This window comes from Nerophis lumbriciformis, linkage group LG11 (assembly GCF_033978685.3).
Source record: "Nerophis lumbriciformis linkage group LG11, RoL_Nlum_v2.1, whole genome shotgun sequence".
Classification (NCBI taxonomy): Eukaryota; Metazoa; Chordata; class Actinopteri; order Syngnathiformes; family Syngnathidae; genus Nerophis; species Nerophis lumbriciformis.
This window is the reverse complement of record NC_084558.2, coordinates 11,626,870-11,645,941: the sequence shown is the minus strand read 5'-3', so window position 1 is coordinate 11,645,941 and position 19,072 is coordinate 11,626,870. Positions and strand designations below refer to the sequence as shown.

The 19,072-nt window shown below is 40.4% G+C and overlaps 1 protein-coding gene across 8 annotated transcripts in view; it reads left to right on the top strand.

Moving 5' to 3' along the window:
• The window catches only part of mapk8b (mitogen-activated protein kinase 8b), a 40,047-nt gene that overhangs the window by 8,464 nt on the left and 12,511 nt on the right, over window positions 1–19,072 (top strand). For 7 of the 8 annotated variants that reach the window (XM_061967402.2, XM_061967403.2, XM_061967401.2 and 4 more), the window contains 5 exons: window positions 1,827–2,006; window positions 12,966–13,095; window positions 13,748–13,806; window positions 15,653–15,791; window positions 17,201–17,366. In XM_061967402.2, the coding sequence (XP_061823386.1) occupies window positions 1,885–2,006; window positions 12,966–13,095; window positions 13,748–13,806; window positions 15,653–15,791; window positions 17,201–17,366 (616 nt within the window). In that variant the 5' untranslated portion in view covers window positions 1,827–1,884. Of the gene's footprint in view, window positions 1–1,826; window positions 2,007–12,965; window positions 13,096–13,747; window positions 13,807–15,652; window positions 15,792–17,200; window positions 17,367–17,462; window positions 18,970–19,072 lie in introns of those variants that run through there. The other variant, XM_061967408.2, reaches the window with a different exon arrangement.

The window sequence follows — 19,072 nt, the reverse complement described above, 5'->3', positions numbered from 1 at the left end:
AACAAATATTATTATTAGTTATTGACAATACCATTAATAATAGTACTTTTTTTTTCTCATATCATCAGAATCACAATCAGATTTAACACAAGGAATTTGACTTGGGAGACTGTGCTCTCGTTGTTTAACGCAGTTGCAATTATTGCTTATTGTAAAAGGTAACACAGGCTACACTATATTCTGCCCTGCCTGAACGTTGTAATTTAGTTTTCCAAATATGTAGACAGTCCTTTGAGTTACATTTAGAAAAATAGTAACTTTAGGTCTTTTGTTGCTATTCTTCACAATGAAGTGACTTTAAAACTAACCACACTAAAGAAAGTACATTATATATCCACATGAAGTGCACATACATGTAGGAATTATGTTAGATTGATATTATAATTTGGAATAAACTGAAAAAAGCAGTAAAATTGGGCAAGATGAAAGTTGAGCTTTAACACCGCCAGCTTAATGCTAACGTACAATAGACTAGCTTATAGACAAGCTAACTCAAATTAGCATGGTCAATCACAGGGACAGACACAATCATTCACACTAACATTCATAAATATGGACAATTTACAGTTTCCAATAAAGTTAACATGCATATTTTTGGAATGTGGGAGGAAACTGAAGTGCCCGGAGAAAACCCACACATTCACGGGTACAAGTGCACACTCCACACAATGATGTCCAAACGGAGGTTCAAAGACGCACACGGTGTAAAGTTAGACGTTATTGTCTGTTATGTCAAAAGATTTAGAGTAGTTTACACTAGCTTGAACAAGAAATGCATTAATTAGTTTAAAATACCTTTCTCTTCAAGTTTCTCTCCTTACTTTTGCCGGGTGTCAGCTTGTTTTGGTGCGTTACAAGTTTCTCTCCTTACTTTTGCCGGGTGTCAGCTTGTTTAGTTGCGTTACCAGCTGACGCGCTTCTGACAGGCGATTTAGATGCCTTTTTTATTTTTATTTTTTCAAAATAAAACAATTAACCTTTTTATGATATTTGAGCTGTTTTTCAAACTTATTATAGCCAATAGTATGTTAATAGTAGACTATTTACAGTATATCCATTCATATGATATATCACTTAAATTTGTTTTCATGAAAAGAAGATAAAAATAAAGATGAAAAGAAAAATACATATTTTGAAGGTGTGGCGGCAGTAATTTTGCCGTGGGGTTGCGCCACCATCGTTTCCATGTAGGCGGAATCCTGATAACAATCTACAAGGTTATTATAGTTTGCTTCTCTTTCATCCCCTCCGTTTATATGCTTTCTTTTATAATTCAGGTTTTCATTTCATATATGTATTGTTGCGTTTGAAACAATTATATTGTTAATAATTAAGGTAATTATTAGAATGCAGCTGAGAGAGGCTCCAGCACCCTCCGCGACCCCGTAAGGGACAAGCGGTAGTGGATGGATGGATGGATGGATGGATCAAGTGCTATTTCTGTTGGTGATTTTATTGCTCCATTTGTAGTGCAATAATGTTTATTGTCATTTCTGTGTTATTACAATCTACTTTACTAACTGGTTCTTTGCTATTATTTTTCGTATCATATTTTTACATATCGTATTTGCTGATGTTGTTGTCTCGCTGTTTTATCCCATTCTTGTTCCTGCAATTTTCCCCTCTGTCTTCCTTTTTTTCTTCTTTTTATCCCTTCCTGCTCCATCCATTTAATAAAGTCAAATACAAAAAGAAGGGGAACAAAAAGAATTCAAGACAACGATAAATTACTGTGCATCACCCAGTTTCATATATATTCATATTATTTCCATTGCTGACAATAAGAATCAGTCACACCATTTTTTTAATATGTTCTTTGTCTGCAGGTGTTGAGCCTAAACCCCCCACTTGGATGCGCATTCCCACATTGTCCAAGGTTAAACCATGAACCGGAATAAGCGTGAAAAAGAGTACTACAGTATAGATGTGGGAGACTCAACTTTTATGGTTTTAAAGCGTTACCAGAACCTCAGACCCATCGGATCTGGAGCACAGGGAATTGTCTGGTGAGTCAACTCTATTCTTGACATTTTATATTATTGTTTGGGATTACCTGAGGTTAAACAGTTAGAAAATTCAATTATCATCAAATGTTTTTGTGGTTTCTTTCCCACAATTTCTAAAAACAATGTCTGTTTGAACGGTCAGTCTACCAATGCACATGTAGGGTTTCCCCTAAATTGCCAAAATACCTGTGGCGGTGGGAGCGTGGTCAGGAGCGTGGTCAATAGCAAGCCATCACATGATTTGATATGATGCGTATACTCTTTAAAAAGGAAACAAAATGTGATTATACATTTAAAACCAATCTGTTAAGTGTTGTATTAACTATATTTTGTTTTTTGTTTTTTTACTTGTTGTTGCTTATTGTACAATGTACATTGTTGAGATTCTTTTTATATATTTATTTTTTTAGATTTTTCTAATCCTTTTAGTCACACTTTCTTTGATAAAAACGACTGGCAACAAATCTAACATCTATTTCTGGTGTTATTTGGGACTGTAATTGTGTTTAGAGACTCTTTACTTCTGTCGCTTCATGTCAGCGACGAAAAGTGACTTGAGCTGCAGAGCACCTGACATCACACTTGCTTCGCGCTACTTGGTGGCCTTTCTCTCATTAAAAGTGTCATCTTAAATTGTGAAGCTCACTGTCCGCGGATATTTCTCAAATATATTAAAGTACGTCCACAGCGCGGACACGCCGCCTCCGCTCCAGACAAACCTGTGCGTATGGCTTACGTCATCACATTTGGTTTCGGCAGAGCTTTTTCGGTGATCCAAGTACGTCCTTTTTCGTAACCAAATTTTCGATTGCTTCACTAGTCAATAGTGCGCAAATAATAAACTACCGTATTTTTCGGACTATAAGTCGCAGTTTTTTTCATAGTTTGGCCGGGCTCCAGGGCGACTTATATATGTTTTTTTCCTTCCTTATTATGCATTTTTGGCAGGTGCGACTTATACTCCGGTGCAACTTATACTCCGAAAAATACGGTATATATATCCATTCATACCGAAACTACGTGCTTGTGTTGATGTGTATGTTAGTGTGTTATGATGCTCATTTTCCTATGGTTTGTGAACACACAGTATTGGCGGAGAATGAGGAAATGTAGTGTGTCTCGGAGTGAAACACGGAGACAGCCGTGTATGCACGTAGTAAATACTTGTTGGCATTAGGCCCGTTGACAAAAGCTATAAAAGAGCATTTGACTTTGTGTGTCTTCTTCTGAGCGCTACAATACATTATCTTACTTTATTTTGTTAAGTGTGGTGGAGAATTTGTTGCCATGGCGCACTGCCACAATCAAATACATTAAGGGAAAAACCCTGCACGGTTATCATTATTATCACGGTATTGTTGAATGTGCTCAAAAAGGCGTCTCAGGCTACTGCAACCGGGCTGCGTGTCTGGGGGCCCTGGGTCCCGCCGTCCACCACTTCCGGATGCCCGTCTTGGTTGGCCTGCTGGGTCTAGTCTCCGCGCTTCCATCGTGGCAGCTGCATTGTATTTTGCAGTGTTGCAAGGCGGCCAGCTGCTGGGGTAGCGACCTGGTGTGTCAGCAGTGTATCTGTGATCTTTTTTTCTTCCCCCTTTTCTTCCTTTTCCCTCGGGGGCAGGATCCACCATCGTTGGGGTGGATCCTGTGGCCCCGTGCTGTGCAGTGGGGGGTGGGGTTGGGCTCGTGGGGTTAGGGTTAGGGTTGCTTGTGGATTGGGGTGGTCTTCTTGTCCGGCTGCGGGGAGTCTCTGGGCTCCTGGGGGTGGGGCGTGTACAGCCGTTCTGCCCACGCGGGGTGTTGTCTCTCGCTGGTTTAGTGGCTGGCTGTCCCCTGCTTCTCCCGTGCCTTGTTCTCTGCCGGGCGCATCTGTATATGACCTACCGCTGGCCCTGCCGGGCGGCATGGTAGGCCCCAGTTCTGGGGTTCCTGTCGCTAGCATGCCTGGCTGCGTGGAGCCGGTGGTTCCTTGTTTCCTGGGCGCCGCACCTGCTGTTTTGGGTTGGGCTGTTTGGGTGGCCGGGGGCCGTACTTTGGCTCGCGCACACACTGGGAGACAAATATATTGTATATACAAATACACATACATACTCACAATTATACATACATATATACATGTACGTACATTCATTCCTACATATATACGGGCACACATTGGTACTTACCCACATACATAGGTACATACGCTCCCAGATACATACATTGGAGTTCCCAAACATCGTACTATCGTGTGTTCCAGACATCCTTCTACATGACAAAACAGATGAAAACTTGGAAAAGCATGGAGGTGTACAACTTCTTTGTGTGTGTCTGGTTTAAGGAAATTAATATCAAAACTCTCATGGATAAATATGCATAGTTTTTGCTAAGATAAGGTAATGTTACATGCGAAGTTTACGAGTGTGCATGTTTTTCCCCGTCTTTATCAAAATATAGCTATAGATGTCAACATTGTGTATGTGTTGAAAGCTTAATTTATTATTGTTGCCTTTGTTAAAAGCTTAACTTTTATAGGTTTTGCTCACATTTGATTTAATTTATATAGAATTGCCGAGTTGGTGTATTACGGAACACTCGTAGCAAAAATGTATCTTAAGAAATACAAGTACGGTAATATCAAATAATACTAAAATGGGAAACCTTAAACGTTAAAAGTATATCAAACAAACCTTTAACGGAGTGGTCAATGCAAACCCGTGGATTCTTCGGCTGTGCTCCCTTGTACTGGATTGTGTAGTACTTTTGTCGTCTTTTTTCATAAAATCTTGCACTTTTCCGCCATTCTTGATTACCTCTCGAAGAACTCTAGAGAAACGTTTTTCCTTCTCGTGATTTAAGCAGTTCGTACAGCCGAAAATAACGCATCGAGAAAGGCTAAACGGCGCTTAGTTTCTATTAAGAACAGACGCTGGCTTGCCTACCACGCGTATTCAACAAGCCGGATGTGACGTCATTTTGAATCTAAGCAATACATTGACTGAAATCTTTTGACCAAGTAATGTTTCTTAAATAACTAAAATAAATAGACACACTGTTAGAAAACCCACTATTTTGCATGTTTTGTGTTTCTTATGTTTCTTACTGATAGTGTTTTAGGCTCAATCCGAATTCTCCTTCTTACTCCTTCCCCCGTCTATTTAACCCTACCCCTTGGCTTTAGAATCTAGTGCCAATGGCGAAGTATTGAAAATATGCCCCTGGGAATTCAGACGTCGCTGGAGTTTTTTGCCGTCAGTGACGTAAAGCAAATGCAACATATGTTTGTTTACTTTCAAGATTCTGTCGCACGGGATGTTTGGCTATGTTTAGGCTCTTTTTTCTTTCGCTTCTCTACATCAAGAAGAAAACAGACCTTTTTGTTGTCGTTTCTGAAGTGGATCAGCAGCTACAGTCGGTCCAAAGTTTACATACACTTGTGAAGGACATAATGTCATGGCTGTCTTGAGTTTCCAATAATTTCTACAAATCTTATTTTTTTGTGATAGAGTGACTGGAGCACATACTTGTTTGTCACAAAAAACATTCATTAAATTTGGTTCTTTTATGAATTTATTAGGGGTCTACTGAAAATGTGACCAAACCTGCTAGGTCAAAAGTATACATACAGCAACATACATTATCAATTTTGGTGATATAGAAAAGTTACAATCAAATCAAATTAGCTTGATGGCATGGCCTCTTAACTTCATGTGAGTGATTATGATTGACGACACCTGTTGACTTCTCTGAGCCCATTTAAATATCAAATCAAATCAAATCAACTTTATTTATAAAGCACATTTAAAATTTACCACAGGGGTAGCCAAAGTGCTGTACAATGAACAGGTTAAAAGATAAAACGAGTACCGAGCAAACACAACACAACACAAACAGAACACGATAAAAATAAATAATTAAAATAGAATAAATAAAAACATAAAAACATAAAAACAGGTTCACAGCAGGTGTATTATGGGGCGCCATTGCAGGATGGATATCACTCAGTGTTAAAAGCCATGGAATAAAAGTATGTTTTTAAGAGAGATTTAAAAACAGGAAGAGAGGAGGCTTGTCTAACACTCAGGGGTAGGTCGTTCCAGAGCTTGGGAGCAGCAACGGCGAAAGCTCTGTCACCTCTAAGCTTCAGCCTTGTGTCAGGGACCGTCAACAGCAGCTGATCGGCTGATCTTAAGGATCGGGTGGGACAGTAAGGCTGAAGGAGGTCGGAGAGATAGGTTGGCGCGAGGTTGTTTAGACATTTAAAAACAAATAAAAGGAGTTTAAAATTGATTCGGTAACGCACAGGGAGCCAGTGAAGGGACGCTAAAATAGGGGTGATGTGCTCACGTCTGCGGGTCTGTGTTAGCAGACGAGCAGCAGAGTTCTGCACGAGCTGCAGGCGGGCGAGGGAGGCCTGGCTAATGCCTACATACAGGGCATTACAGTAATCAAGACGAGTCGAGATAAAGGCGTGGATTAATTTCTCAAGATCATGTCTTGATAGAAGCGGTTTCACTTTCGCTATTTGGCGTAATTGATAAAAGCTTTTTTGAACGACGCTGCTGATTTGTTTTTCGAATTTAAAATCTGAGTCAAACTTTACCCCCAGGTTTGTGACACAGTCGCTGAGATACGGGGTCAGAGTGCCGAGGTCAACGTTGGGGGAGGGAGAGCGACTTGGACCGAACAACATAACTTCTGTTTTATCTTCATTTAGGCTCAGGAAGTTAGCTGAAAGCCAGACTTTGATGTCGTGCAGGCAGTCAATAAGACGTTGAACCGTGTTATTTTGTGCCATGGGAAAATAAATCCGGCAATCATCGGCGTAAAAATGAAATGCAATACTGTACTTCCTAAAAATAGAACCAAGAAGGAGAAGGTAAAGCGCAAATACAATTGGGGCAAGGATTGAGCCCTGGGGGACCCCATGTGGTAAAGGAGCTGTGGACGACATAAAACTGTCTACTTTTTCACAAAAACTCCTGTCGGTTAGGTACGACCGGAACCAGTTGAGGGCGGCGCCCTTATTGCCCACACAGTTCTCAAGACGAGTGATTAAGGTGGCGTGGTCGACGGTGTCGAACGCAGCAGACAGATCTAAAAGCACCAGGACAACATATGTACCAGAATCAGTGGACAGGAGGATATCGTTAAAAACTTTTAGAAGCGCTGACTCTGTGCTGTGGAGGGCTTTAAAACCGGACTGGAACAGCTCAGTGATACCATTATCCTCTAAGGAGGGCAACAACTGACTGTAGACAACCTTCTCTAATATTTTGGAAATGTATGGAAGATTAGAGATAGGTCTGAGGTTAGAGAGGAGAGAGGGGACGAGGCTGGGTTTTTTAAGTAGAGGTCGTACCACTGCATGTTTAAACTCTACTGGAACTATTCCAGAAGAGAGGCTACTATTGATAATGTTAAGGACACTTGATCCAATAGTAGCAAGTACCTCCTTAAACAGGCGAGGTGGGAGGGCATCTGCAGGAGAACCAGAGGGCTTCATATGACTAACTGTGTCACTTAAAAAAGAAAAGGACACCGGCTCAAACTGATGGAAAACAGAAGAGAAATGCAGAGGAACAGAAGGGTCATATGAAGGCTGAGATAGACTGGCTCTAGTTGACACAATTTTGTCAGTGAAAAAATGGAGACAATTTTCACAGAATTCAAAAGAAGCATCAAAACCAACAGATTTGGGAGCATCAATGACAGTGTTAATAGTTTTAAACAGAACTCTGGGGTTGTTACAGTTAGAAGATATAATCTGAGATAGATATATATTAATTTCTGCTTTTACAGTCATCTGAAAGGAAAACAGGCTTTCTTTAAAAATGGCAAAGGACACATGCAGCCTGTCTTTTTTCCATTTTCTCTCTGCTCTTCTACATACGCGCCTGGCAGCCCGAGTGACGTCATTCAACCAGGGCTGAGGCGTGGCTTTAGAGCGGCGGCATTTGAAAGGCGCGATCGTGTCCAGTGTTTGTAAACAAATAGAGTTGAACCCAGAAACCAACTCTTCAGTATTCAGACATACAGAGGCTGCAGAATTATCATCACAAAGAGTCGAAAAAATAGAGGAGAACCGAGCAGGAGACGAAGAATTAAACATGCGAGAGCGTTGGGGCGGAGCGCACAATTTAACTGGACACTGCGTGGGAATATCAAACAAAATCGGCATATGATCAGAGAACACAGCGTCGCAAATGTCCAAATTAAAAACACATAAACCATACGAGAGCACTAAATCGAGTGTATGCCCGCGTTCATGTGTAGAACCACACACGGACTGTACAAAGTTAAATGAGTCGATTATATTCAGGAAGCTCCTGGAAAGCGGCTCGTCTGGACAGCAGGTGTGAATATTAAAATCACCCACAATAAGGACACGATCATATTTGGGCAGGATTTCAGCCAGAAATTCAGAAAAGTCAGTTATAAAGTCTTTGTGGTACTTGGGTGGTCGATAGATGACGGCACACAGGACGACATCAGAAAGACCCAGTTCAAACATGCACAGTTCGAAGCTTGAAAAGGAGGATTGTAGGCGGATCTGACGGCATTTAAAGTCATTTTTAAAAAACGACTGCTAATCCTCCTCCTTTTCGACCGGACGGCCGTGGGGAATTAAAGTAGGAACACTCCGGAGGCAGAAGTTCATTAAGAGGGGCGGACTCACCAGCTCTCAGCCATGTCTCCGTCACACAGAGGAAGTCCAGTCCGCGGGAAGTGAAGAAATCCTTCAGGATAAACGTTTTGTTTGTCAAAGATCTTGCGTTCACAAGACCGAACCTGGCGGGGACCAGCACGTCCAAGGCCGCAATTAACCCGGGTGGGGCCCGACACACAGCCCGCAGGTGGCGGGAATTCACCCCGCGCCTCCGGGGGCGAGGACAGCAGGAGCGACGACGGCAAGCCTCTTCCTCCAAACCAACGATAGGAACCAGCCAGGAGCCGATGGGATCGAGCGAGCGTGGGTGCAGGAGGAGACCGGATACCGCACCATTCCTCCTTCGGGAAGCCACGGGAAGCCGGGCCAGGAGTGCCCTAACTTTCACCAGCTGGCCGCCACGTTTACCGCGGCGCCGGAGACGCTTCCGCCGGGGGAGAGGAGCCAGGGGGCGGGAAAGGAAAGCAGGAATCCGGCCAGGTGAAAAAGCTGACTGGGACGTCGAAAAACCAACGTCGAAGTTGATCATATCAGTGGGAGAGGGGCAAAGATCCAACAGTGTTTGGCGGTCATACACAAGCAGTGAGCTGACAGAGACGAAAATAGACGCAAAAAACACAAAAACGAACAGAGCTGACAGCGAGAGACGGCAGGCCAAAGCACATACTGGCGCCATCTTGGTCGGGGCGTGGCCGGGGCGTCATGTGATGCAGTCATTAGACTCGGTTACAAACGCGGCAATAGGAAAGTCAAAGGAACTCAGCACAGATCTGAAAAAACTAATCATTGACTTGAACTAGTCAGGAAAGTCACTTGGAGCCATTTCAAAGCAGCTTAAGGTCCCAAGAGCAATTGTGCAGACAATTGTTCGTAAGTATAAAGTGCATGGCACAGTTTTGCCACAGCCACGATCAGAAAGAAAACGCAAGCTTTGTGAAGTGTGAATTATATTTATATAGCGCTTTTCTCTAGTGACTCAAAGCGCTTTACATAGTGAAACCTATTATCTAAGTCACATTTTTAAACCAGTATGGGTGGCACTGGGAGCAAGTGGGTGAAGTGAAGTGTCTTGATGGCAGAAGCGGGGATTGAACCTGGAACCCTCAGGTTGCTGGCATGGCCACTCTACCAATTGAGCTACGCTGCTAAGCTTTCACCTGTTGCTGAGAGAAACTTGGTCAGGATGATCAAGAGTCAAACGAGAACCACCAAATAGCAGGTCTGCAATGAATTGGAAGCTGCTGGAACACAGGTGTCAGTATCCACTGTCAAGCGTGTTTTGCATCGCCATGGACTGAGAGGCTACCATGAAAGAAGGAAGCCCTTGCTCCAGAAGCAACACTTTAAGGCTTGTCTAAAGTTTGCTGCTGATCACATGGACAAAGATAAGACCTTCTGGAGGAAAGTTCTGTGGTCAGATGAAACAAAAATCGAGCTGTTTGGCCACAATAGCCAGCAATATGTTTGGAGAAGAAAAGGTAAGGCCTTCAATCCCAGGAACACCATGCCTACCGTCAAGCATGGTGGTGGTGGTAGTAGTATGCTCTGGGCCTGTTTTGCTGCCAATGGAACTGGTGCTTTACAGAGAGTAAATGGGACAATGAAATAAGAGAATTACCTCCAAATTCTTCAGGACAACCTAAAATCATCAGCCCGGAGGTTGGGTCTTGGGCGCAGTTGGGTGTTCCAACAGGACAATGACCCAAAACACACGTCAAAAGTGGTAAAGGAATAGTTAAATCAGACTAGAAGTCCTGATTTAAACCCCATTGAGAACATGTGGACAATGCTGAAGAAACAAGTTGATGTCAGAAAACCAACAAATTTAGCTGAACTGCACCAATTTTGTCAAGAGGAGTGGTCAAAAATTCAACCAGAAGCTTGCCAGGAGCTTGTGGATGGCTACCAAAAGCGCCTTATTATAGGGATATAGATAGGGTTATATTTGTATAGCGCTTTTCTACCTTCAAGGTACTCAAAGCGCTTTGACAGTATTTCCACATTCACCCATTCACACACACATTCACACACTGATGGCGGGAGCTGCCATGCAAGGCGCTAACCAGCAGCCATCAGGAGCAAGGGGTGAAGTGTCTTGCCCAAGGACACAACGGACGTGACTAGGATGGTAGAAGGTGGGGATTGAACCCCAGTAACCAGCAACCCTCCGATTGCTGGCACGGCCACTCTACCAACTTCGCCACGCCGTCCCTATTATTGCAGTGAAACTTGCCAAGGGACATGTAACCAAACATTAACATTGCTGTATGTATACTTTTGACCCAGCAGATTTGGTCACATTTTCAGTAGACCCATAATAAATTCATAAAAGAACCAAACTTCATGAATGTTTTTTGTGACCAACAAGTATGTGCTCCTCTATCACAAAAAAATAAGAGCTGTAGAAATTATTGGAAACTCAAGACAGCCATGACATTATGTCCTTCACAAGTGTATGTAAACTTTTGACCACGACTCTATGTGCACATGGACACATTTATTTGGATTAAAATGTAAATAGGCCATTCGGAATATTCCGACCCGGTCAAAATTTCATTCCAATTGCGACGGGTGTTTAATGCCGTTAGTCATTCGGATTGTAGCGCATGAAAACACATCTTCCGAAATTTGGGTTGAAATTATCCTTACTGCGCATGTCTTTGACGTCCGCTATACTTTGGTGGTGGAGGGGGGACTAAATTAAATAGTCTCGAAATAAGGCGATTGTCTTGCTGCTGTATTCCCCCATTCAAAATGTACATATGTAGCGTTAAATACTGTTGAGTTTATTGCTCTAAATACAAGACTAACAAAAACAAAAGTAGTGAACAGAAGGAAAAATTACCGATACAGCGTCGGACAAGCAGATATGCACAAAGCCATGTTTGTTTACAGCGAATGTCACTGCTTTTTCAGCACCTGCAGTGAGCGAACTCGACCAAAAGATGGCACCATAACACAAGCAATAGCATATATTTCTGTTTATGGTATGGTGCTGCGCATGTCAAAGTAAAGAATTCCGATTTAAGTGTAATGCATGAAAATCCACATCATAATCACATCATTTTTTTCAGGGTGCCATGTGCACAGGAGCATTCTAATCCGAATTATGATCAGATTAAACACATTTTGCCTAGGCACACGTGACTATTGACGCATGTCCTCTTAATAAAGAATGCATCAGATAGTTGACCCGTTGGTCACACGTGTGTTTCCAGAAACAAAGCGATGTATCAAAAATGTATAATTTCAAATTACTGATGAGGCAGAAAACAAGGAACACAGTGTTCAGAAGCAATAATCTATGCTGTTCATTCTTTTTGTATTGATAAAGCAACATAGAAAGAATACAACAAAAAAAATAGCCAATATTTATGTGGAGTAGCAAGGGATATTAACGTCTGAACACCATCATCAGCGTCATTATTATGGGGGCATTGTTTTTAGGTCTGTTAAAAAAAGATCTTTATAAATACAGTTTGATTTGATGTGAATGAGAAAGCTAATAAACACACCATTTAGATTTTTTCATTTTAGGCCTTGGTTTTGTTTCGTCCTTTTCGCTTTCCTCTCCCTCCCGATCAGAATCTTGCTCGTACATGTACAAAATATGTTGCTATTGCCATTTCTAATAAAAAGTATAATATCATTTTAATGTATGATATTTTTCATTCCCTTGTGGGAAGTGTATCAGACTCAAACACTACAAAAATGGCTGACCGGGCCTGGACGCAGTTGTAGTCAGCTTGACGGGGCGGGGCCTGGATATTGCCCCCCAAAACAGCTCTTTTTGATGGGTCTGTCAAGCAAAATTTATGCATAATTCTGATCGGAGCACTACCATTACAGGCTATGTAGGCCACAATTAGGTGTTTTTTTTATAAATGTAGATTAAAAATCATAACATGACCAGCAACCTTTACACAGATGCTTGTAGGGAGCTAACTTTCCAAAGTGTTTCAAACATGATATCTCGCCCACTTACGGCTTTCAGGATGTCATTGAAAAAAACGACTACATGTGATGTGTGTTTGATAACATTATCTCTTCTTTTTGCTTTTAGAGTTGTTGCAACATGTTACTGCTTTTCATTTCACAGACTAGAGGCTATTTTTAGCTCATATTTATGGAACACTTAAAGACACAAGCCAACCAAAATCCTTTAAAACAGGAGCAAATGGGATTTGTAGAGCCTCTAGGCCACAAGGACTCTTGATATGACTTTCCTATGAGTTTGGCTGCACCTTCTGTTAAGCAGTTGCAATTTGATAGAATTCCTTGCCTGAACCTTTGTTTTGTATTTTCACCTCCAGTTCAGCTTACGACCACAACTTGGAAAGGAACGTCGCCATCAAGAAGCTGAGCCGACCCTTTCAGAATCAAACTCATGCAAAACGAGCCTACAGAGAACTAGTGCTGATGAAATGTGTCAACCACAAGAATGTAGGTTTTATTTCCATTTGATTCAGATTACTGTAACATTAGGTACATCCATCCATCCATTTTCTACCGCTTGGTACAACAAATTAAGTAAAAGGTAATAAGAATGGTAAATAAAAGGTTAATACAATGTAAAATAAAGTAAAGAGAAGGTAAATTAAAGGTTGATAGAAGGTGAATGCAAGTTGACTAAAAGGTAAATAGAAGGTAAATAAAAAGATAAAAAGGTACAAGAAGGCAAACAGATGGTAAATAAATGGTAAAAGAAGGTACAAAAGAAAGATATAAGGTAAATAGAACAGAGGTAATGAAGGTTATGGCAAGCAAAAACATTTTTGTATTTCAACTACCAGTATTTCCCCTAAAATACACATTGAGGCTATAAAGTGTTTTATATCCAATTACTTGATTAATCGAACAAACTAACCGATAGATTACTAAACTAATCGATAGCTTCAGCCCTACAAAGAATCTTATACCGAATGTTTAGATGGCAGACTTCCATGCAAATGTAACTTGTATTGTATTATACACACTGCTTCTCAGTACTGCTGCACCAGGCGTGGACAAAATGACTAGCTGGTATTGATAATTGCTTAGGCTTGAGCAACCTTTTTAGATGCCATTATAATGCTTTATCCGCTTTTCTCGACAGATAATCGGCCTATTACATGTATTCACACCTCAGAAGACACTGGAGGAGTTCCAAGATGTGTGAGTAGTCCATCCCCGCATAAAGCTTAGGCCGCTTGGTGTGTTTGTCATTTAATGCAGGAAGTACCGCACAGGAGTCTTGGATTATATTCTTTGACATTTAGATGCTTAAACAGTGAATCCGAATCTCTTGTTAGTGTGTATGACTCATGTAGTTAAATTCCAGCACTTAAAATCAGAGCAAGATGATGTTTCCAATACTAGTTTTTCATTTTGAAGGTTCAGGAAATGATACATGTATTTAAAATCAATATTGGCATTTAAACTAGCAAGAAGTGCAAGGGAGTGAAGAGGAGTCATGATTTAGTAGCAACCCATTAAAGTAGTGTGTGTGCGTGTGCGTGTGCGCGCGTGCGGGTGTGCGTGTGCGTGTTTTTGTGTTTCTGCCTGATTGGAGTTTAAAAGGAAGTTGGACAAATCCTAGCTGGAGGGTAGCAGAATAAACACAAAGTTACAGGATGAAAGAGAGCCCTACATTTGTGTGAGCACATATGTGGCAATTTATATTGCATTGTATATGTTATGTTTTTTTCTCATGCACATTTGCATATTATTCACTTGACCGTGTAATGACCTAATTATTTAAACGTGGTACTCTTATGGAGACAAATAATGAGCCTTGACGTGAGAGACGTTGTCTGTTAATTATAAATCTAAAAGTTCCTGACTACATTTCACAGCCGGTGATGTAACAGCTGTCAGTTATTATTACATCATCATTTATGAAAGGAATTGTAGCTGTCAGTTCCCAAATGCCACAGGATGCAAGTGTGACAGTGCATCCTCAAAGTAGTCACAGCGCTTCCCTTTTTCATGCCTTTATTCCAAAATGGAATATATTAATTTTTTCTCACTGAATTCAACACACAACTGTATTGCTATGATAAAAACATGGAACATTTATTTTTTTCAATATATGAAAAAAAAAATCATACATAAAGTATGTGTGTTTGTGTAGAATTTTGAGGGGTAAAAAGAATTTACAGTTGTCCCTTGCCACGTTGCGCTTCAAATGCGGGAAAAAAAACAAATTAAGCATATTCTACAGCATTTTGCCCTAAATTAAGCATTTTAATCATAACAATGGTTAAATGAACTAAAAATATCAATACTAGAGTAGTATTGTCAACAATCTGATCTTGCTGTGGCCACTGAGTGTAAAGTTGACTAAAAGGGTGTTATTTCATTCCTAGAGGGCTTTCATTTTGTTGAAAAAATCGTATATAAAAGTTAATCAGTAGTTTTTTATGCTTTAGCTATGAAAATATTAGATTTATAAGTATTCATTCCTACTTTGCAGTAATTCATTTATGGGGGTCATGTTTGGAACCAATTGACAGTGCTAAACAAGATCTGTGAATACTAACTGGATGGACTGTATGTGGCAGCAAATACAAGAAACTACTTAAATTTAACAAAGCTCTTAATTTGGTTTTAGCACTTGTTTTTACAATTTATTATATTCATTGCTCCCTGTTTTGATACAGAAAAAGTAGTATTTTTAAAATGTGTGTTCTTGGCCATAGATAAAGTACCCGTAAACATATATATATCCATCCATCCATCCATTTTCTACCGCGTATTCCCTTTGGGGTCGCGGGGGGTGCTGGAGCCTATCTCAGCTACAATCGGGCGGAAGGCGGGGTACACCCTGGACAAGTCACCACCTCATCGCAGGGCCATATATGTAAATATATATATATATATATATATAAATAAATGCATTACATCCTGTTTGTGGTTATGATACATACGGCAAAAATGACTTTCAAAATAAGGGGATTTAATCGGGAACTTAAATTTTAAGGATATTGCTTATACTCACCCACCTGCATGTCTTTGACAGATATCTAGTGATGGAGTTGATGGATGCCAACCTCTGCCAAGTGATTCAGATGGAACTGGACCACGAGAGGCTGTCCTACTTACTTTACCAGATGCTGTGTGGAATCAAACACTTGCATGCAGCTGGAATCATACATAGGGTCAGTTCCCTCGCACACACAATGGATTTATTGACATATTGGTAAAAACAAACACGCAACAGAGTCCTAAAGATCAACAAGTTGCTATTATACACTGTTTACCTTCAAGCGACACAAAAAGACATACCGTATTTTTCGGAGTATAAGTCGCACCGGAGTATAAGTCGCACTTGCCGAAAATGCATAATAAAAAAGGAAAAAAACATATATAAGTCACACTGGAGCCCGGCCAAACTATGAAAAATACTGCGACTTATAGTCCGAAAAATACGGTACATAAATAATAAAAAAACAAAAAAAAACAAACTCATGAGCCAGTTGTGTACAATGCATAGTCACATGTCAATCACCCGCATTGAATAGGCAGTAGGAGAGCCTCTTGGTCTACCAAGCAGAACTAATTGAGCCGCCGGCAGAGAAAAGTAGTCGCACTCACACTGGCACGTCTTTGCACGCAAAGCTTTCACTAGGTGAACAGTTGCAACATGACTCATGGCCACAGATTTGACTTTTGAGGTCAGGGGGGATTGTCTCTTTAAGTCCTCCGAAGATGAGTAAAGAAGTTTAACAGGCTTCCTTAAGAGAAACTGAGCCACAGTTAGTGTAATGGTTTCATTGCGTTGACCTAATGGGCCACAAGTGCTTTGAAACATTTCCTGATTAAAGTTGATCCAAATAAGTGTTTGTAGTACCTCATTTTCAGGTGATTGTTAAAATATGTATAATTATTTTTATATCACACTGATATTTATGTTTATTACGATATATTTGTTGTAACATTTTGTGTGCCCATAACAATTCTCAACGTACCCCAACGAGGGATCCTATCAGGGATTTATTCTGTCTAATCATACATGAGTGAGATTGTCCAATGTGTTATAGGGGTCATGTTATGATTTTTTTCTACATTTATAACACTTATTTGTGGTAACATGTAATGGTTATTTGATCAACATTTTGAAAAGATGATGTTTTCAGACAATTTTCCTCTTCGATTTTCCTGTCTTTCAGCACGCCTCGCTGGTCAGTATAGCAATCGCTTGAATTAAATAACATTTATTTTGCCTTGATAGATTATGTTCAGTCTTTCTATTAATTTTCATTAGAAACGTTTCTGTCAACTGTCCTTTTGAGACTAATATTAATAATTATAATGATGATAATGAATACAGTTAACATGTAAGCACTTGGTGACAGTGTCCATGCGTTAATTGTCCCAGAGAATTGCGACCTTAATTATAAGCAAGTACATTGGGATTTTTTTTGCAGAATCGTGCATCCTGATACACCTTAATACATACATAAAATGTGACAAAGTTAGATATGCACTCATACTACAAAAAATACTATACCTGCAGATATTTTTTCAATGTATTTTCCACCAAACCTCACAAATGTTTATATTTCAGGATCTAAAGCCAAGTAACATAGTGGTCAAATCTGACTGCACACTAAAGATCCTGGACTTTGGCCTAGCCAGGACAGCTGCCACCGGCCTCCTGATGACGCCCTACGTGGTCACCCGCTACTATCGTGCCCCTGAAGTCATCCTGGGCATGGGCTACCAGGCTAACGGTGAGTGGGTTACTGGCTAGTGAGGACCTCCTTAAATAACTGTCTGGCCTGCTGCATGGCTCTAACCTTTGTATTGTTTTCTTGCTCTTCCAAAAGGTCAAGCTTAGGGGGAATTATTATTACTATGATTATGATGGTGATGATGATGGCAGGACAAGCATCTTTGTTCTGTGAAGAAACTTCTTATGTTTTAAAGGGAAACTGCACTTTTTTTGGAATTTGGCCTATCGTTCACAATCATTATAAAAGACATGATGATGGATGTAATTTGTTTTTGCATTATAAATATTAAATAATTGCGATCAAAAGTTGGCTTATAATGGGAGCAATGTAGCTATAGGAGCCGCTCTATTCCGCCTATAAAGCCCTTAAAAACATCCAAACACCTGTATTGAGGTTTTATATACATGATGTAAGTATATATGTAAAGTAGTAAAGGGCAAACTTCATGAGAGCCAACAGACCTAAAAAAAATATCACTTACTGTGCAATGTCTGCTGTCTTTAGGATGCCCACTGCTAGGATGTTTATATATTTCCATTTAGATGAAGAATGACCATAATTCTCACAAAAAAACGGGGGAACCAAACGTCTTTTCGTGTCGTTCTCACCATTTCTGGGTCCTAAATGGCTGTCAAAGTGTACCAGCTTGTCGGACAACATCCTCAGACTTCTTCTGTCCAGGTGAGATGCATGATTTATGATCTACAATAAACTTCCAGGAAGCAAGGAAACACCTCGCCAGTCGATTATGTCAAAATTGTACATATGCTTGGGATCACAGCGCCGCTATAGTTTGTCTGTGTTAGCGCTTATAATAATATCACTATTACTTGGTTTATATTCAAATTAAGAAATGTAAATGGAGTATTATTGGCAGTTTTTGAATGGTTATTTATTGGATTTTATGGGCGAAATAGAGGACATTCTACTGTAAGCAGACTTTTATTTACGTTAATGTAATTGTTGGAATGCATTAAAAAAAATCCATCCGTCGTCATGTCTTTCACAATGATTTTGAACGATAGGCAAAATTCCCCCAAAAAGTTTCCCGTTCCCCTTCAAGCAAGTCTTTGATGTTTTATGAGGCCTGTCCTGATTGGGATGCATCTTGGCTAAAACTCACGTGCTGTAATGACGCTTCTTGTCTTAACTGCATGCAGTTAAGATTGTTTAAGAACAATCAAGAGAATCTGGATCATAACTGCATTGACATATACTATAAATAAATGATAAATGGGTTGTACTTGTATAGCGCTTTTCTACCTTCAAGGTACTCAAAGCGCTTTGACACTACTTCCACATTTACCCATTCACACACACATTCACACACTGATGGAGGGAGCTGCCATGCAAGGCGCTAACCAGCACCCATCAGGAGCAAGGGTGAAGTGTCTTGCTCAGGACACAACGGACATGACGAGGTTGGCACTAGGTGGGGATTGAACCAGGGACCCTCGGGTTGCGCACGGCCACTCTTCCACTGCGCCATGCCGTCCCTGGGAATACTTCCTGAGACGCAGACTCACTGAAATATACCATGTCTCGGCTTATGCAGTACAAAAAACTAAAGAACAATTAAATATAAAAAAATTAAATTAAAAATCCATAATATATATAATATATTTTTATTACAGCATTTTTAATCCAATTAATTGAGAAACCGTTTTTTTGACATAGTGCCCCAATATTACCTTAATTTAATC